The sequence below is a fragment of the Sebastes fasciatus genome, chromosome 8 (assembly GCF_043250625.1).
Source record: "Sebastes fasciatus isolate fSebFas1 chromosome 8, fSebFas1.pri, whole genome shotgun sequence".
Taxonomy (NCBI): Eukaryota; Metazoa; Chordata; class Actinopteri; order Perciformes; family Sebastidae; genus Sebastes; species Sebastes fasciatus.
The window spans coordinates 22150023-22168416 of NC_133802.1; the positions used below are offsets into that span (position 1 = coordinate 22150023).

The 18394-nt window shown below is 39.2% G+C and overlaps 3 protein-coding genes across 8 annotated transcripts in view; all 3 read right to left on the reverse strand.

Moving 5' to 3' along the window:
* hoxc3a (homeobox C3a) overlaps positions 1 to 18394 on the reverse strand; it is a 62819-nt gene that overhangs the window by 30907 nt on the left and 13518 nt on the right. The window contains exons 1-2 of one of the 5 annotated variants that reach the window (XM_074644338.1): positions 9417 to 9705; positions 9039 to 9306 (exon numbers count right to left, since the gene is read on the reverse strand). The exons of 2 other annotated variants lie outside the window; for them this stretch is intronic. The gene's annotated coding sequence lies outside the window, so the exon portion shown is untranslated. Of the gene's footprint in view, positions 1 to 9038; positions 9718 to 18394 lie in introns of those variants that run through there. 2 more of the 5 variants (XM_074644339.1, XM_074644337.1) reach the window with 2 other exon arrangements.
* hoxc6a (homeobox C6a) lies at positions 521 to 7520 on the reverse strand. Of its 2 annotated transcripts, none has more exons than XM_074644348.1 (2): positions 2652 to 7520; positions 521 to 1656 (listed from the first exon to the last, which is right to left on the reverse strand). In XM_074644348.1, the coding sequence occupies exons 1-2, from the start codon at positions 3052 to 3054 to the stop codon at positions 1343 to 1345; spliced, it is 717 nt and encodes a 238-aa protein (XP_074500449.1). In that variant the 5' UTR covers positions 3055 to 7520; the 3' UTR covers positions 521 to 1342. The 2 variants fall into 2 exon arrangements, with proteins under 2 accessions (XP_074500449.1, XP_074500448.1); XM_074644347.1 differs by having other exon boundaries at positions 521 to 1659; positions 2652 to 7519.
* On the reverse strand, positions 12797 to 16948 carry hoxc8a (homeobox C8a). The gene is made up of 2 exons (XM_074644346.1): positions 16128 to 16948; positions 12797 to 14482 (listed from the first exon to the last, which is right to left on the reverse strand). Exons 1-2 carry the CDS (start codon positions 16564 to 16566, stop codon positions 14148 to 14150), a joined length of 774 nt encoding a protein of 257 aa, XP_074500447.1. The 5' UTR covers positions 16567 to 16948; the 3' UTR covers positions 12797 to 14147.

The following is an 18394-nucleotide window of genomic DNA, read 5'->3' on the forward strand; positions in this document are numbered from 1 at the left end:
GTATGGGGCAGGACGGTCAGGACCGGACACACAGCTCTCTGAGAGTCCACCAATAGAATAAATATATAATAAATATATTATAATAATAACAACAATAATAATAATCATTATAATCATGAGGATTTAAAGTGCCCCACTTGGTTAAATTATATTTACGCACATGGACGTGGAATCTGAACGTGGCTGGATAGTTGTGTTCTAGTAATATACAGCTTTATACGGGAATGTTATAGTGTTTAACTGCATATTGGATTATATTTCATTCCCGTGCTCCTATATGAGTGATGCCAAGTTGAATATTTCATATTAAAGAGGCCAACATTTGCTTAAAAACATCACTTCATTAGTTTATTTGTTGCCCCACATGCCTTTTACAGCCTCACTTGACCATAAAGGTCATTCTAAAATTAAAATTTAATAAGAAGCCTACCACAATTACGCACTGTGTTTGGTGCGCATTTTTTAACAAACCTTTCTTTATATATGACCATCTGACTCAGAAACACACAAGACGAGGGTGAACTTTTTACAAATATTTTTATTCCATGATACACAATTATGACAAAAACATGAATTTTGTAACTCCCAAACAAAAGTGAAGAATTACTAGTGTACAAATCTATCTCACAAGGAAAGCCTATTGTGTCAAATGATGTTCAAAAACAAAACAAAAAAAGGGGCAAAGCGCAATTTTTATGTTATGCAGCGTCTATCAAAGCGGCTAAATGCACATAAGTCCTCACAGGATTTACATAGTTACTTTGATTATATACAGGCATTTTCAGTTTTGTGTGTGTGTGCATGTGTGGACTATATCCGTGCAACTTTCATGTTTATGCAGGACACTTTTTTCTGCGGATTATTCAAGTTATACTGTGATGAAATAAAGTGTCCGTCCGGTCCTTTTTCCTTTTCCTTCCGTGGAATGTGCATGTACAACACTGAGTTAATTCTGACCAACACTGTATTTTGGTGAGGTGATCAAAGAGTTTCACAGTGATGGATGGATGGAGGTGTAGGGGGATAAATACATAGATTTTTTTACTGGCATGAGAAATAACGTAGAAATTAATACTTATTTTTTATTTTCACAATACAAGTGTCATTGCAATAATAATAATAATAATATATATATATAAAAAAAATGTCACAGAAGGGCCATACTGTGGCTGAAATAATCTGGATTTCTAAGGCTCAACACTCCTGTGGTCAACATGGGATATAAGGTGGGAGAGCTAGCCATCATGCAGTGAAGTCGCTCTCAAGTCCATATTTTTTTAGGTAGTTATGTTGGGTTTTTAATGGTCATCAGGTGTTTTTTTTTCTTCTCCCTCCTCTTTAGCTATTCTTTCTTCTTGTCCTCTTCCTTCTCTTCTTCAATTGCGCCACTACTACTGCTTTCCTCCTCCGGAGAGGCTCCTGTCTGTTCACTTCCAGTCACCGTGGAGGTCAGGTTGCTCTCTTTCTTCCACTTCATGCGTCGGTTCTGGAACCAGATTTTGATCTGACGCTCCGTCAAACAAAGCGCGTTGGCAATTTCGATGCGTCTACGTCTGGTCAGGTAGCGGTTGAAATGAAACTCCTTCTCCAGCTCAAGTGTTTGGTAACGAGAGTATATCTGACGTCCTCTGCGTCTATCCGTCCCGTAGCCCACTCCTGCTGGAATGCAAAGTGAAAGCACTAATTTAATCAGATGAAAAATAATAACATGCTTATTTCTGTCTGTGACTCTATTAATACTTTTGAAGCATAAAAGTTTGACCTCGCTGTTTGGAATCATAATCCAAAAGACATTTTTAGCAGAAAGACAATTCCTATAGATCTCAAAGGGTGCATCTTCTGCTTTATTATCTAAAAAATAATAACATGCTTATTATGTCTGCAGCTCTATTAATACTTTGAAGCAGAAGTTTGACCTCGCTGTTTGGAATCATAATCCAAAACTCATTTTAAGCTGAAAGACAATTCCTATAGATCTCAAAGGTGCATCTTCTGCTTTATTATCTAAAAAAATAATAACATGCTTATTCTTGTCTGTGACTCTATTAATACTTTAAAGCACAAGTTTGACCTCGCTGTTCAAATCATCATAATCCAAAACTCATTTTTAGCTGAAAGACAATTCCTACATCTCAAAGGGTGCATCTTCTGCTTTATTATCTAAAAAAATAATGAAAGCATCATCCTCTCTGTCTCACGCTGCTGGTTATGGCTACAACATCTTTCTTAATATGAAATGAAAAAATAATAACATGCTTATTCTGTCTGCAGCTCTATTAACACTTTTGAAGCAGAAGTTTGACCTCGCTGTTAGGAATCATCATAATCCAAAAGACATTTTTAGCTGAAAGACAATTCCTATAGATCTCAAAGGGTGCATCTTCTGCTTTTATTATCTAAAAAATAATGAAAGCATCATCCTCTCTTGTCTCACTCACACTGCTGGTTATGGCTCTTATATCTTTCTTAATATGAAAGCTGTTTGTTTGCACATGTAAAAAGGCCCCATCTACAAGTCGAAGGGGGATACAGTAATGTTTTATGAGGGGCCATAAAAAAGTAACTTACTCTCTTGGTAAGACATATCGTAAAACTGGCCCCCATTTCCTTAATTTATTTGTCGTAGTAAAAAAAAAAAAAAAAAAACTCACCGCTGTGTGAGTTCATTCGCTGCATCCACGGGTAGATCGGGATGTTGGCTTTCTGGTCCTGCGCTCCTCCTGCTCCTCTCCCTTGATCCAAACTGTACTCTTGAGCAATGTGGCTTTGTGAATTGAGTCCCATGTTTGTTTGTCTGCAGCTCGGCAGCACGTCCTTGTCTTGAAGAAACACGTTTGATCCATACTCGTACTGTGCCCTGCCAGACCCAAACACCACATTATCTTGAGGAGAGTAGAAAGGTGCATATATCCGATTCTGGGTCACAGCTGCACCGTACGACGAGAAATGTCTCACTGTGTCATAGGTGGTGGAGTTTAGGGGCACGTTTGGCAAAACATCTTGACCACCGGATAAATGGCAGGAGAGCGACGGGTTTGCGAAATAAGAATTCATACCTTGCCTTGTAAAAAACCCTTCTCTCCAAACTCTCCTCCACTTCTTTATCGGATCTCTCTCTTCAATCTCCTTCCTCAGTAAATCTCCTTCCTCGTCTGTGTCAACCAACCACACCTTTCTCTCTCCAAAGGTCTTCTTTTTTTTCCACCCTCTCGACTTTTCTGCCTTCTCTAAACTGGACTACTTTAGGAGGATTCAATATTATTAATTTCCAATCTCCGGTTAAGACGCACAAACCCGAGTGTTATAGCCGAGGCTTGGCTCGGTGAGAGACAATATGACAACGTCAGCTGACCACCTCTCCACCAATTGAGAGGCAGGGAGTTGAGGAGAAACTGTAGCTTTTAGCTCAGCGCTGGAAACATTAGTGCTAAATGCCGATAAACACAAACGCAGAGTTGGAGTGCATGATACACGCGTGAGCAGGTCTGCACGAGACATTTCTGACTTTAAGTTTAACAATATAAAAAGAAAGTGTGATGCGTAATGTGGGCAATGTCATTCAAGCACAGTGATCACACTCAGAGCAAGGAGGCACATTTGCATAAAAACACACATATGAACACAACTCCAGAGGTGTCTTAAAGAGTGCAGCAACACAGGAAATCAGCTTATTAGATCAACTTACAGGAATATAAAGAAAAAAAAGCCATTTTCCTGTGATTTTTTTGAGTGCTTGTGGTTCATGTGAGTGTGTGTGTGTGTGTGTGTGTTTCCAAAACTCAGTTTTTATATTTTCACAACACCACTGCTGCAGTGATGGGCTACAATAATCTGCATGCTCCCAACCAAACCCTGCAGGATCAGCTTTTTTGTGTGCAAAAGACTACAAATTGGGAAAATTGCACATTTACTGTTTATCTCAGCCATATCGACGAGTTTCCAAACATACTGTTAATGTTTCCATTGTGTATGAATTATCTGGCATGTGAGCAATTTCAATGCTTTTGCAGTGAACTGGTGGTGGTGGTGGGGTGGAGGGAGGGTGGGTGTATATAGGTGGTAAGAATGCGTTTATGGTCTCTCTTCTTCTGTGAGGGGCAATAAAACAAGCACACCAACAACTATCTCTATCTCTGCAGCAAGAGAGAGCCCTGCAACACCAGCAGCAGCAAACCTCTCCAAATGCAAAAGCACTGTGCACAACACGTGGAGGCAGAAAGTGAAGGGGAATAATAGCGTTGTGTGTGTGTGTATAGATCCGAGCAGGCAGTAAAGAACTGCGTCTTTTTCTGCCACTCTCTCCCTCTCTCTCTGAAAATCTAATCAGTTATGCGACTGACTGTCCAGCAGCACAACGTCAGACACAATCCTCCACAGGCACAACAGCAGTGTTCACTCAGAGCTCTTCAGGTATACAGACTCTTTAAATCATCACACTATCACATTTACGCACAGAAGTTACAGCAAAATGCAACGTGTTCAAAATGCTTATGCAGATGTTCCAGTCTTTTTCCCCCCCCTTCTGTTCTGATCATACCTCGACATTCCTCTGACACACACAGGGGGAAAGGGGAACCGATAATTATCTCAGTAGCAAATTATGGGTTAGGAAATTACTTTAGAGGTGTTCTGCACAAAAAATCTAGCAAGACTTGAGCGCCTGTCTGTCAGGGGCAAAATCTGCCCGCCTCTAAAATGCGTAAAAATTCCACATTAATGGTATAAAAAAATAAATCACTCACTCTCAGATTTTCTGTGATCCATATAATTAAATTACTTTTTTTTCTTACAGCTGAAAAGAGCGCACTTTTACAACATCACCAGCGTTTTTATTCTAAAACAAAACAAGCGCGTTTTAGACAGGATACTATAATAAAAACTACATTCATTTGAAACAATATAATTCACATTATCTTTGCTTTTTTTGTGCAACAGGGCCATAATAGATACCAATAAAATAATCAATATAGTTATTGAAAAATGTGTGTTCGGACGCAGCAGCCTGTCGGTCCAGCTCATTGATTCCTTCAATAGGGTGAATACTCGCAGCCTAAACGTGCAACACTGTTTGGTCTGTTGTTTGGGGGCCTGAATAGCCCATAAAAAGAGACAAGAACAAAGAGAAGGAAGTAGCTGGTGCAATAAAAGTTTCCCTTTGCCTTATTCGTGGCCATATGTGACATCCGCGTGGCACACATTTGAGGCAAATAAAGCGCAAAAGTTAAAGGTTGTAATGTCTCTCTACTGCTATCCTGGGATTATTCTCACTTTGATATGAACAAACGAATCAGTGGATGATGAAACATATGTGAAACTACTGGGAGTCCCTATTTATATAAGTCCATTTTTTTACCCATTTACCAAACATAAAAATACAGAAAACATAAAAAGTGTATTCACCACTTTGAAATTTAAATTCTAATAGAAAAGAAGCTCGAAATGTGATGAATTCGGTTTTAGTTTGGCAGTCAGTGTGTTATACTCTCTTGATTTGTCATGCTCGCGGTGTCAGAAACAGCATGTGTACAAGTCTTTGTTTCATTATAACAACTTATGTTGTTGTCACCATGCAAGCTGTTATAATTTACTCGATTTTTACTAAAATTAATTGAATTTTTTAACAGCTCCATCTGTGTGCTGCATGTTCCACATGCTGAGAATATTATTATTAGTATTATATTATTTTCATTATATAGAAATTAATTTTGTTTTGGGGTCAAAATGTTGGAAAAGAAAAATCTCACAATTGGGAGTGTATTTCCTCACAATGTGGCACCATTTATTGAAATTATATTCCACATCATTTGGGGTTTTTAAAAACGCAGATTTTTTTTTCCTTAATTGTTATTCACAGCTATATCCCCCCTCCAAAAAAACACGCTGGTCCATAAAGTTTCGGCTGTAAATAACGCCTGAACACTAAAGCCAATGTGTGGACTGGAGAGGCAGGAATGCAGCAGAGGTTGTGTGCCAGTGTGCAGAATTAGAAAGGTCATTCTTTGCGTCGTGTTTTAGTGTTTTATTGCGGCCCGTGAGGCAAAATCCCATGCGCGGCTTTTGATGCAAGGAAGGAAAGGAAAGACGCCGTTTGGTTTCCACTTTATCTTTTAAAAGGATTATTCTGACCGGCGACGAACGAAAGAACCAGGAAGGTCTAAGACGAAAAATGATACATTATTAATAATAAGCCTGGTACTAACCATGGGTATTAATAATTAGCATTAATAATTCATTAATGAATAGTATGGTGCTCTTGATTTGTAGTTGGTTGTTATGCGCAATGATGGCTAAACCTGATGGAAAATGGATCAGGCGTAACAGGATTATTATTGTTATTATTATCATTCTAATATTATTATTATACTTTTTGGATTGCTAAAAGTTACGTTTGAAATAATGTTGCAGCTTCAAAAAAGTTTTAGATTTTTTGTTGAATATTTAAATTGTTTTGCCATTTTCCTTACATGAAACATGAATATAAGTATGTATGTCACCGTATTTTGGGTATAAATCATGCTGGATCGGTTTTAAACGTGCACTTCTTTACTTTTTGCAGAAGGCCCTAACTTTAACAGCCTGCTCCCATTGCAACACAACAGGGCCCATATCCACGTCCATTGCGCATTCTTATACATCAATATCCAGCAGCACAACATCAGTCAGAATTAGCTCTATGGGACCTGTAAAATTTCTACATTATCAGCCATGATTAAAAACACAGCGAGGGAGGCAAAGTCTGGTCCTGCCCCTGATGCTTTTTTCCTCTCCCCCGCTTCTAACCTTACTAATAAGGAGTAATTCACATACTAACAATGTAAAGCCCTCTATAAGCACTTTACCATCGCTGGCTACCCCAATTAATGTCCGGAAGTGTTCGACTTTATGCTCGTTAAGCACTCAGGAAGCTGTTGCCCAATGAGCGCATGTTGATCCACACATCATAAATTATGACCATTAGTAGGCAAAATTTTTTGCCCTGTCGGGATTTGTAAGTGAGCTTCTAAATGTGGTGATGCGGACAGATTCATGACTTCATGGAGTTTTTATGCGAGACTATCTCTGGTTTTTAAAAAACACTGCAGGGCAAAACAATAGACTGTGGTTTTTCTCCTCTTATTCTAAACCAAGATTTACCTAACAACCCAGACGTCATGTATTAAATGGACTCTTTCTTTTCTCTGTGTGTTTCTGCAGGCAGAGTATACTGGGCAGCAGCAGACACGAGCCATTGCAACAGCAATGTTTCATAAAAGGGGAAAAGCAAACAACGTGTGTGACAGTAGGTTGTAAGACTTTAAAGGCTTCCACAACGAGGCGTTGCCAGTAATTGTGTTTTACAAGATTGAAACGTCTGAGCTTCAGCAGGAGACAGAAACACATGAAATCACTTTATAACACTGACAAATATTTTGTCTATTGCACATATAATAATAAAACATAGGGAGCAAGCTGAGCTTTGATAAAACGACGCCTTTTAACTTCAAATGCGCGCACAAAAGTACTGAGTCACACACACACACACACACACACACACACACACACACACACACACACACACACACACACACACACACACACACACCGGTATTTAAGATGCCATGGATGCAATGGATAACCTAGTTTGTTTTAGGGTGCAAGGGCCAATTTAGTATCCTTTACCCTTGAGCCTATATTTATATTTTAAACATATTTTTAGGGGGTTCACACACTATAAATATGCTGTTCCACATGCTGAGAATATTATTATTATTTTTATTATATTATTTTCATTATATCAGATTCAGAATCGTGTTTATTGCCAGGTGTAAGAGGTATACACTAGGAATCTGCTTTGGTGTTGTTGATGCAAGTAAGCAGCATAATAACAAAGGAATCGATATATAAAGGAATAGATATAGAAATTAATCTGGGGTTTTTTTGGGGTCAAAATGTTGGAAAAATAAATCTCACAATTGGGAGTGTATTTCATCACAATGTGGCACCATTCATGTTTGATTTACTACTACTGCAATTCAATCATAACGCTAATATTAAAATGAGTGTTGTTGGTATTGCTGGTGGTTTTGATGATGATGATGATGATGATGATGAGGATAATATTTGTGATTTTTCTGAATAAAATCTCATGCTGCACATCATACATAATGTCGTCAGTGATTATGTCACAGCATCCTTACAACAAATCACTGCATCTTATTATATATATATAAAAAAACAATAAAACAGAGCAATCCCTCATCCTCCCGAGGTGACAACAACAAATCAGACACTCCAGAAACACACTCCTCGGTGCGGTTACTCGCTTACAGCCCGTGTATCAGCTGGGTCAGCTGACATCCGCAGTGAACCGCCGCCGAAAACCAGCAGCCATAAACAACAAGCCTCAACACACACACACACACTCACACACACACCCGCCCACTTCCACCATGCGACGCCTCTGGTCGCTAGGGGGCACTGCTGGGATCTACACTGTGTGTGTACGTGTGTGTGTGTGTGTGTGTACATAACTGTAGCAGCCCTATAATGTGTGTTTGTGTGTGTGTGTGTGTGTGTGTGTGTGTGTGTGACATTGCATATGATATTCAGGCCTTTGGCACATTAGGCTTGGATATATAACAAGTGACAGCAAGTATGAAAACAAGAAATAATTAGAAGCACATTGGATGCAATTTGTCACTGCCTGGTCAGTAGGGGCCTATATGAGTGATGACAAAGTTTACTATCAGTGCGCAAATTTATGACAACACATTGGCACAGCATCTCTAAAAATGCCCCGCTAATGTAGGCCAGTAGCACACACACACACACACACACACACACATACGCAGGTGCTGCTGCTGCTATACAAGCAAGCCAGTATAATAATAATGCCAGTCGCTTTTGCATGGGCATCATCATCAGCCCTCTAGGCTACAGGTCAGGTCACAACAACCACAGAATATACACTCTTTCTGCATCATTCATCATTTCAACCCAAAGCCACCGCCGTCCAGCACAACATGCACACATATATAGAGAAAGAAGTGTAATCTTACCTCCATCAAGCAGTCTCTCTCCGTAGTTTTGTAGCTTCAACGCAGCAGCTGAAGGGGTCACGATGGTTGAAGGGATGGGAGGGAATATCAACAGAGCAAACATCTTCCCGTGTGCGATGAGGAGCTTGCTGGTGGTTGTAGTCTGTCTGTTTGCCGAGAAAAGTCTTTTCTAGCAGGCTGCTCCTTTTTCTCTTTCCTTCCCAGACGCGGCTTTATTGCCTCCAGGGGGAATAAACGCAGCGGCTGGTAGAGGAGGCTGGAGATCCCTCTGTCAGGGAGTCGGAGATCGGATGAATATCACACTAAAGCAGCGCCCAACATGTCTGGTGCAGTTTTTTTAAACATTAGAGTAAAAAGAAAAAGAGGTTTTCTACGCACCCAGCTTTTAGTCTGCTGCCTGATACAAGGGAAGGAGCAGAGAATAGACAACAGCATAAAGTTCATGTTCATAGAGCGTGTGCCACGTGGCTCGCCGCAGCCAATCGCAGAGAGGATTCAGTCGTAAACTTTTATTACTCAGCTGTAAATTTCTCCCTTTAACAACCAAGGAATGTTTGCACCCATCTTTTTTCCCCTCGCTTTTTTTTTCTTTCTCGATTGCAGAAAACTAAAAATGGCCACACGATTTGGCTATGGAGAGATGGAGATTTCCCCCAACATATGTCACAGATTGTAGACGTGCGTCAAAAAAAAATATGACAGATCCCCTGGTGGACAAGCTCTATGGCATGATGTAGCCAAAGCCAAACGGGAAATGGGAAATAAAAAGTGTGTGAGTGAGGAAGAAGAGAGGGAGGGGAGACAGAGAGAAGGAAGAGAGACATGAAGAGAGAGAGATGTCTAATTAAACTTCAATTAGCTAAACTATACCTCCATATTAGGGCCTCTTTCTTTCTGACTGATTCTCAGGCTGGAATACAAGTACAAGTGAGCAGATATCAGGTTCCACTGATGCTCCAGCTACATGCGTAATATGGAGATTATGTCAAATTGAACTGAAGTGGCTGGAGGGTTTCGTCGTTATTTAAACTTGAAAAGCAGGAAAGGTGGAGTTTTAGCCTACAGTGAACACACACACACACACACACACACACACAACATTAGCTACCTGCCAAGCAAAACATACAATGTAAATCTAGTTCAAACTTTCAACAGGATCTATATGAGTATAAAACAAACACAGAGAGAGAAGGAAGAAATTACGCATTTGAAAATACGGACTTCTTAGAAATAAGGAGGCGGCCACTGGGTTTACAACACAATGTCTTCAACAAAAATATTGCATTGAAATATATCTTAAAAAAAATATGAGGAAGATAATTCAAGATGCAGAGGACAATAGAGGAGAAATCATTTCATTTTGAGCCCAACACGCAGGTTTTTATCTCCTAATTCCCACTAGATCAATGCCTCTTGCTTTTTTATAAAGAAAAAATATGGCATAAAATATGCCAGAATAAAATAAATTGCCTACAAACCAAATAATCAAAGAAATGTTGAGTTACATACTTGGATGAGCGGTGCATCTTGTCCTTGCAGGCCGTGATCTCCACACTGAGCCTCGGCACACAAGAGACAAAAGATGCAGACCCATCCGAGCCGTGCCTTTACACCGCCAATAAAAGTTTACAACAGGTACACTAAACTTTATTGGTAACGTCAACCCTGTGGTAAAAGTACTAACACACACAGTGGTGCAGAATAGCTGCGACTTGGGAACACATCCGGATTTTTCTAAAGACTACACGCACGTAAATAGAGAAATAAACACCCTGGATGAAAAGGCTGCGTCTTTACGCACCATTGTTTCATTCAGGGAAAAAAAAATACAAGTCACAATTAAGGAGGTAAAAAAAACCCTGAACTGAAGATCTGCAAGATTGCTTTTGTGGTATCAGCTTGGACTTGTGTTGAGGAAAAAATAGGGATATTAAAAAGTAGTTTGCAAGCAATCTACCATTTTTTTACACAAATCAAATGCAATCGAAAAGCCTGCATGTAAAACTGTGCTTTCGTTTCGATTTCATTCGTTAGGCTGCACTGACTTTCCCAGTAATAATACTAATAAATATTAAATATAATATAATAATAAATATAGCTCTTTAATGTTCATCAGTAAGTTCGTTTTCCTTAAATTAAATAAATAAAATTATTAAGAAACAACTGTTAATTGAAAAAAATCTGCAGCTTTGCTTATTTTTTTCTGTCTAAAAAAGGCCCTAATTTTCCAAATCTCATAATCTACCTTCAAGCTAAAAAAATAAAACATTTTTGAATTAAAGTTCAAGACCTAGAAACTAAATATTATTCCCTTTAAGGAATAACAGTCTCCTATAGCAGTCACACCTTACAGTAGTCTGCACGGTGGAGTATTTGCATGCACAGTTTCTCATATACACATCGAATGGATCACCTCAGCTTATTCAAATAGTCTGTAACTGAGAGGATAAAAAAGCAGACAGACACACCAGGAGTTTTGAATAATTTAGCTGCACGACACTGAAACAACTACACTTAAAGAGGGCACTGGTAGTTTTAATAATACATTAAAGTTGTAATTAAATAATAATTAAAAAAAGTCTGTTATTGGCCTTTTAAATTAAAAATACAGCTCGTCTTTCAGTGAAATGTGGGTGAAATGATGTTGCCAACAGTGAGTGGAAGAAGAGGAGATCAAATTACATGATTTGAAATAGAAGGATCAGATTTTTATCAAAATAAACGAGCGACTATTTTATTTGGCAAACACTTCAAATGACCTACATTAGCTGCACCGGTGCTTTGTGCTACTTCAATGACACTCTGATTTCATGTTAACTGCTCATTTCCTCCTTTTATTCTAAACCGACCATCATAAAAGCAGCAGCAGCTGGACAGGAGAGAGGAGAGGAGAGGAGAGGAGAGGAGAGGAGAGGAGAGGAGAGGAGAGGAGAGGAGATGAGAGGAGGAGACACAAGGTGTTAGGTTAGACTACCTGCACTTGGCCTCTTTGATTTCCTTTTTGTCTGCATGGACACCCAAGTTTTTCACACAACACCTTGCTATATGGTATAGACGGATAAATAAAGCCTCCCTCATGCTTTGCACATTATTTAGTCTGATTATTATTAACATCACGCCAGATGTTTGTTCATCTCATCTCAAACAGCCATTATTCATCCCCAAGATTCATTAAGGAAAGCTTTCGCATCCTCCCTGAAGAGAGGAAGTTTCTTATTAAGAGGATGAATCAAAACACGACTCAGTCTTTAGGAGAGGACGCACGCTGTGAATGGGACTCGCAATCTTTTTCCTTAAAAGGTAAAGGGGATACGTCTGCAAACGCACGTCTGGCGTTTTTTTTCTATTTTTTTTATTTATTTTTTTATTTAATCGAATAAGTTGGAAAGTTTAAATTAGGCAAACTTTTAGTCAAGAGGCTATATTGCGCCTCCTCCTCTTCCTCCCTGCTGCTGCAGCCAGTAAATGTGTGATGTGAGCGTATATGGGCTGAAAAATCAAAGCATCATCAGAAACAACATTGTTGCACGTTTAACCATTTCCTTCTTTGAATTGTTTGTATCAAATTACATCCGGATATGAAAAACCGAGGCTCTGCAGCAATCTCAAAGTTTATAACTCGAGAGAAAAGCAGAATATGTACACTGCATATTGACATATGCATGCATGCATGCATGTATGCACCTCATTTTATGTGTGTGTGTGTGTGTGTGTGTGGGAGGATGGGGGCTGTAATATCAATAAAAATACAGAAATGATTGTGAGCCATCTTGTTTATTCGTGATTTTACATCAACAATGGCAGGGGTTGTGGTGGGGGGGACACACAATTCCGTCTTTCACAGGAGAAAACACCAGGAAACGAGCATATTGTTAACATCAATATATAACAAGACGTACATAAAGATTATATTCAGTGCAAAAACAACTACGCTATGTCACCAGCACATTGAAAATAAAAATTCCCTTTAACTTTTTAAAATCCTTGTAATTGTAGCAGGTATTTATCATACACATGTTTAAAATGTGCGTTATAGGCAGTTTTAGTTGTTGGGGAAATATATATATAGCTTGCAATCGAGATTCAGAGCGATGCCACATAGTAGAGGAATTATAGAAATCCAGCAAAAAAGGCAAAGCTCTGAGTTTATAGGTAGTGCCGTGGTACAATCTCAACATTGTTTGCTTGGCTTTGAGCTAATTGTCTTCCCAAGACTCACAAATTGTCTTCAACAAAGTGTATAACTGTATAATCGGGTAAATGCTACATATACATAACTTAATAATATAAGGTTGATAATAGAACACTTTTTTAAAAATTAAAACCATATGAAATCTCTATATTCAGAAATCTCTATTGCAATTCCCCCAGGTTTAGGTAGCATCAAAGGATTTCAAACGATTGCATTTCCCTGGTAATCCTAGAAAAAAGATGTCTGAGGAGCTAAATGGCTATCTTTGTCTATGGCCATTCACATGAAAACGAGTAAAACAGTAACAGTAACAATTAGAGTAATAAAACGTGTGGACTTCTACACACATGGCCGTTTTCTATAGCCGGTGTAACTGCTGCGATGATGTCTGAACACTTAATACTAAAGTTATAGGCCTACATTTTTCGCTTACAATTTCTGAAATGACGTTTTTAAATGTAGGCTATAAACTATTTACAACACAGGTCGGCGTTGGTCATGTTTTGATCTTATTTGGCTATGCTTTTTCATATTATTATTATTATTATTATTATTAATAAATGCAAATTTTGAAAAAAAAGGCATTTTCCATCTATAACATGCTTTTTTTTACTGACCCTTTTTTGTTTTTGCAAGGGCAAAATTTCTATGAAATAAAAAATGTGCTACAAGCTGTGTGTAGCTTTCTATACTGGAAAAAATCCCAAATTATGTTAGAGGATAAGTGCGAATTTTGTCTATTTATGATAAGCAATATGAGAGGGATTCCTGTTTCCCTCTTGACAAAATGAAAGGATGGTCATAAAGTTGACGCTCTCTCTGCCTTCCTTGTTACTCTTCGTCTGTTTATGGAGGCCTCTCTTTTTTTTCTTCTTCTCTTTTTTCAGCCATATAACCATAAAAAGGGACCATAAAAATCACTCCTTGGTCTCTTCTTTCTCTTCCGCTTCTTTCTCCTCTTGCTCTGCCTCTGCCTCTGCCTCTTCCACTTCACCGTCCTCGTTGGCCTCTTCCTCGGCCTCGGCTTCAGCCTCTCCCCTCTGACCCGGAAACTTGTCTTTGTTGTTTTCTTTTTTCCACTTCATCCTCCTGTTCTGAAACCAAATCTTCACCTGTCGCTCGGTGAGGCTCAGCGCGTGCGACACCTCGATCCTCCTCTTGCGCGTCAGGTAAGGGTTGAAGAGAAACTCCTTCTCCAGTTCAAGAGTTTGGTAACGACTGTAGGTTTGCCTCCCGTTCCGTCTTCCTGGGGCTTGAATGAAATAAAGCCAGATTATTAGCTGGACTGACCCTCCATAATAAAAAAACAAAAAAAAAAACGCTTAGATGACTTATAATTAATTCAACATTTGCTTCTTTCACCCTTCAGCATGAATACTAATCAGCTCCTTCACATCCACTTATACAGAGCCCTATAATTTAAAGTGTGATATTGGTAAATATATTAGCAAATAAGAATATGGGATTTCTAAAAAAAAAAGGTATAATTTTCACTCATGTTTTATACCATTTACAGATCTGTCTGCATGGAGCTGCGACTGTGACACTTCCTCTAAAGAGTTTACTGGGTGAGTGTGAGAAAAATACTGTTTTTATATATAGAAAATGGCTAAATAATAATTAATTTGCTGCTAAAGATAAATGTAAATCCAGAGGACAGATGGTAATTTTTTTAATGGGTTATGTATGAATAATTGTGATGTGTTTTTTTTTTGTCTGATGGGTCTTACTTGTCTGTCTGTCTGTCTATATGGTAATAGTGTGTCTATTGTATGTGTACTTTTTCTCAAACTGAGCTGGATGCAAAATTAATTTCAGTGCAAACTGACAATAAAGTTAAGTTGTATCGTATCGTATCAATTATTAACTAATACATCTATAAATTTAGCACAAAAATGTCCTAAATTGCAGTTTATTGGTGCTAAATTCCTACAAACAAAATCAATACATGTGTGTTTTAAATTAAAGTATATAAACTATTATATATTATAGTATTAGTATGGTTTTCCTTCACTAGCAACAGGGCCTATATACAAGCCTGGGTGAGATTTTCAGTCACACACACACATACACACATATACACAGAGTGACACACACATGAGTAAAATGAGAAGAGGAGGGTAAACTATGAGAAAAGGAGAGCTAAGAGATTATAAACTGCAGTGTAACAACAGATGGGGACAGATTATAATGATAAATATCTCTGTGAGCAGATAAAAAATGAAGCTTATACACCTGTGTGGAGTTCATGTAGCCTGATAGCCTGAACAGGAATGATCCATGAATGGAGGTATAGGGTAATATCTACAAAAGCCCTTATGATTATGGCTATATGAGTCTGAGAGACACATTGGGGGCCCCATGTGGGTCAAATTACCCCCCAAAAACCCCTTAAAACCCAGATTGTGGATAATCTAGGCTATATAGTGGTGTCTCAGCTATAAAACCCTCCTGTCAGTCAGTCTGCATGCTACTGGTGTGTGTGTGGCACTACCACAACCATATTTTAAACTATGACTTATTCATCTTTCCCCCACCTCTCCCCTCTCTTAGAGCTTGTGAAATATCTTATGTCAACGATAATTGCCTTCAAAAGAGCCAGTGTCATGAGCTGTGATCGTGCGTTTTTTTTTTTAAAGGCACTTTTGAAAAGCAAAAAAATTCAAACTGTCCTGTATGGACATGTGCTGCAGAGTTAAACAGCTGCCTTGCAGTGCAGTATACACAGGTTGAATCTGTCCCATCATGTTCACTAACTTATTTTATAGCTATAGAGACACACTGGAGGTATACTCAAGCATAATAAGCACACACACACATGCGCACACAAACACACACAGCAGTAACATAGGAAAGAATATAGGAAATAATGATATAATAATAATGCTGATTCTGACCGTGGGGTCTCATCCAAGGAAACATAAGACTGGGAGAGGTGTTTTGATTTAAGTGGCCTTGTCCTTCTCCGGGGTTAGAGCTGCTCGACGATTTACAGTCTGGGTATTGCGCTAGACTCGCGTCTTGCTGGGTACCATAAAGCGTTTGCCTCGGAAGAGCTTCATATCCATAAAATTTCGTCGCGTCTCCGTGGCAAGCCAGCGCGCAGGGGTTTTGCTGGTATCCCGGGTTGGAGATCCCCGTGGTCCCGTGGTGGAAAAAGTCCTGCACATGATGGGACGGGTGCTGAAAGCCCGGTGGTGCTGCTGCTCCGGGTCCGTAAACCAGCGTGTGGCTGCGGGCGACGCTTTGTGGAAACCTGCAGTCGTAGTAAGTTGGCTCCAGTGACTCTCCGCCTTTGTACTTGGAAAAAAGAGGGTTAACAAAATAGGAGCTCATGTTTAGTTTGCATCAAGCAGAAGGGGCTTTCTTCTGCAGTAGAATATCTTCTCCCTTTAGGATGATGATGTGCAGCCTTTTGTTTAGAGGGGTCCCAACTCTCTCTCTGCAACAGACAGACAGCAGCGCACAGGAGGCAAAGACAAACCGGAACTAGGAGAAAAACGCTGCCCCTTTGGACAATCTACGGCAAGCTCACTCTCTCTGAGCTGTTCCTCTCATCGGATTTCTCTTCACAGTCGTGGTTTTTTATTCCTCCAGGTTTCCTCGCAGGATCATGGCATGTGTGCGTTTGGATATAAGGTTAAAGCTGGCTTGCTCCACACCGGCACAGTCGCTGCTCTTTTTCTTTCTTTCTTTTTTTTTTTTTTTTTTTTTTTTTTTTAGCTTCCCACCGAACCACCCCCACCACAAGCACCCCCCACCCTCCTCCACCCTCCACCCACCCCTTCATCTTCCTACGACCGGTCAGACGTGGGCCCTACGTATATATATCCACCTTGAAGAGAGAAGAGAGCTGCACTAATCATAACCAACAACCAGAGAGGCTTTAAATATGATCCATGTTGTGTTTATCACACAAAAAGGCTTTTGTGTTACACAAGCTGATCAATGGAGTTGTGGAGTGGTTCAAATAGAAAGACACATGGTACATTTCCACTATATATATATAGAGAGTCTGACTTTACAGTTGTTGTCTTTGCATGGAGGTTATAAAAGAGGGAAGGTTTCCTCTTTTATAAACGGATAAAGATGTTGTGAGTTGAAGCTTATAGGCGCTCATTTCTGCACAACAGTGGGCCCTATACGTATATATATCCACCTTGAGATAGTAGCTGCTGCACTAATCATAACCAACAACCAGAGAGGCTTTAAATATGATCCATGTTGTGTTTATCACACAAAAAGGCTTTTGTTACACAAGCTTATCAATGGAGTTGTGGTGAGGTTAAAATAGAATAGACTATGACACATGGTACATACATGGTATATATATATTTATATATATATATAGAGTCTGACTTTTACAGTTGAGCTTGTTGTCTTTGCATGGAGGTTATAAAAGAAGGGAAGGTTTCCTCTTTTATAAACGGATAAAGATGTTAGGAGTAGCAAGCTTATATGCGCTCATTTCTAGAAAACAGTTGCTTTTATCGCACCTTATAGCATTTGTGAAGTTCATGAAAACCCCAAATGTTACATAAACTACTACAAATACACAAGCAAGACAACACTATGACATTACAGTTAAAACAATAGAATAAAGCAAAACATCCTATGGAGTTGTGGAGTAGAAAAGACTATGACACATGGTACATTTCCACTATATATAGAGAGTCTGACTTTACAGTTGTTGTCTTTGCATGGAGGTTATAAAAGAGGGAAGGTTTCCTCTTTATAAAAGGATAAAGATGTTATGAGTTGAAAGCTTATGTGCTCATTTCTGTTGCTTTTATGAGCAGGAGGAGGTCACCTTATAGCATTTGTGAAGTTCATGAAAACCCCAAATGTTGCATAGACCACTAAATATACACAATACTATGACATACAGTCAAAACAATAGAATAAAGCAAGACATCCTCCTGGTGTAATCGAGTATATAAAGGCCAGGGCGACACACTTTGCACCATGCGCTGTTAAAATACCGACACACGCAAACATAAACACGACCTGTGAATACTGGGTGCCACTAACTGACCCTGTAAAAACCGACGAGGATCAGCAGTAAATCTCCCCACGTGGAGGAGTTCATAAAATTTTACATGGGATGTTTAGCTACACAATGAGCGCGCGGTACAATTCCCAGCTCAATAGTTTGTATGGTGCT

Coding starts and splice junctions, on each gene's coding strand:
- hoxc8a (XM_074644346.1), bottom strand. CDS start 16,566: ATGAGCTCCTATTTTGTTAACCCTCTTTTTTCCAAGTACAAAGGCGGA. Junction 14,483..16,127: donor TCCTTGGATGAGACCCCACG/GTCAGAATCAGC, acceptor ATTTCATTCAAG/CCCCAGGAAGACGGAACGGG.
- hoxc6a (XM_074644347.1), bottom strand. CDS start 3,054: ATGAATTCTTATTTCGCAAACCCGTCGCTCTCCTGCCATTTATCCGGT. Junction 1,660..2,651: donor GCGAATGAACTCACACAGCG/GTGAGTTTTTTT, acceptor TTTGCATTCCAG/CAGGAGTGGGCTACGGGACG.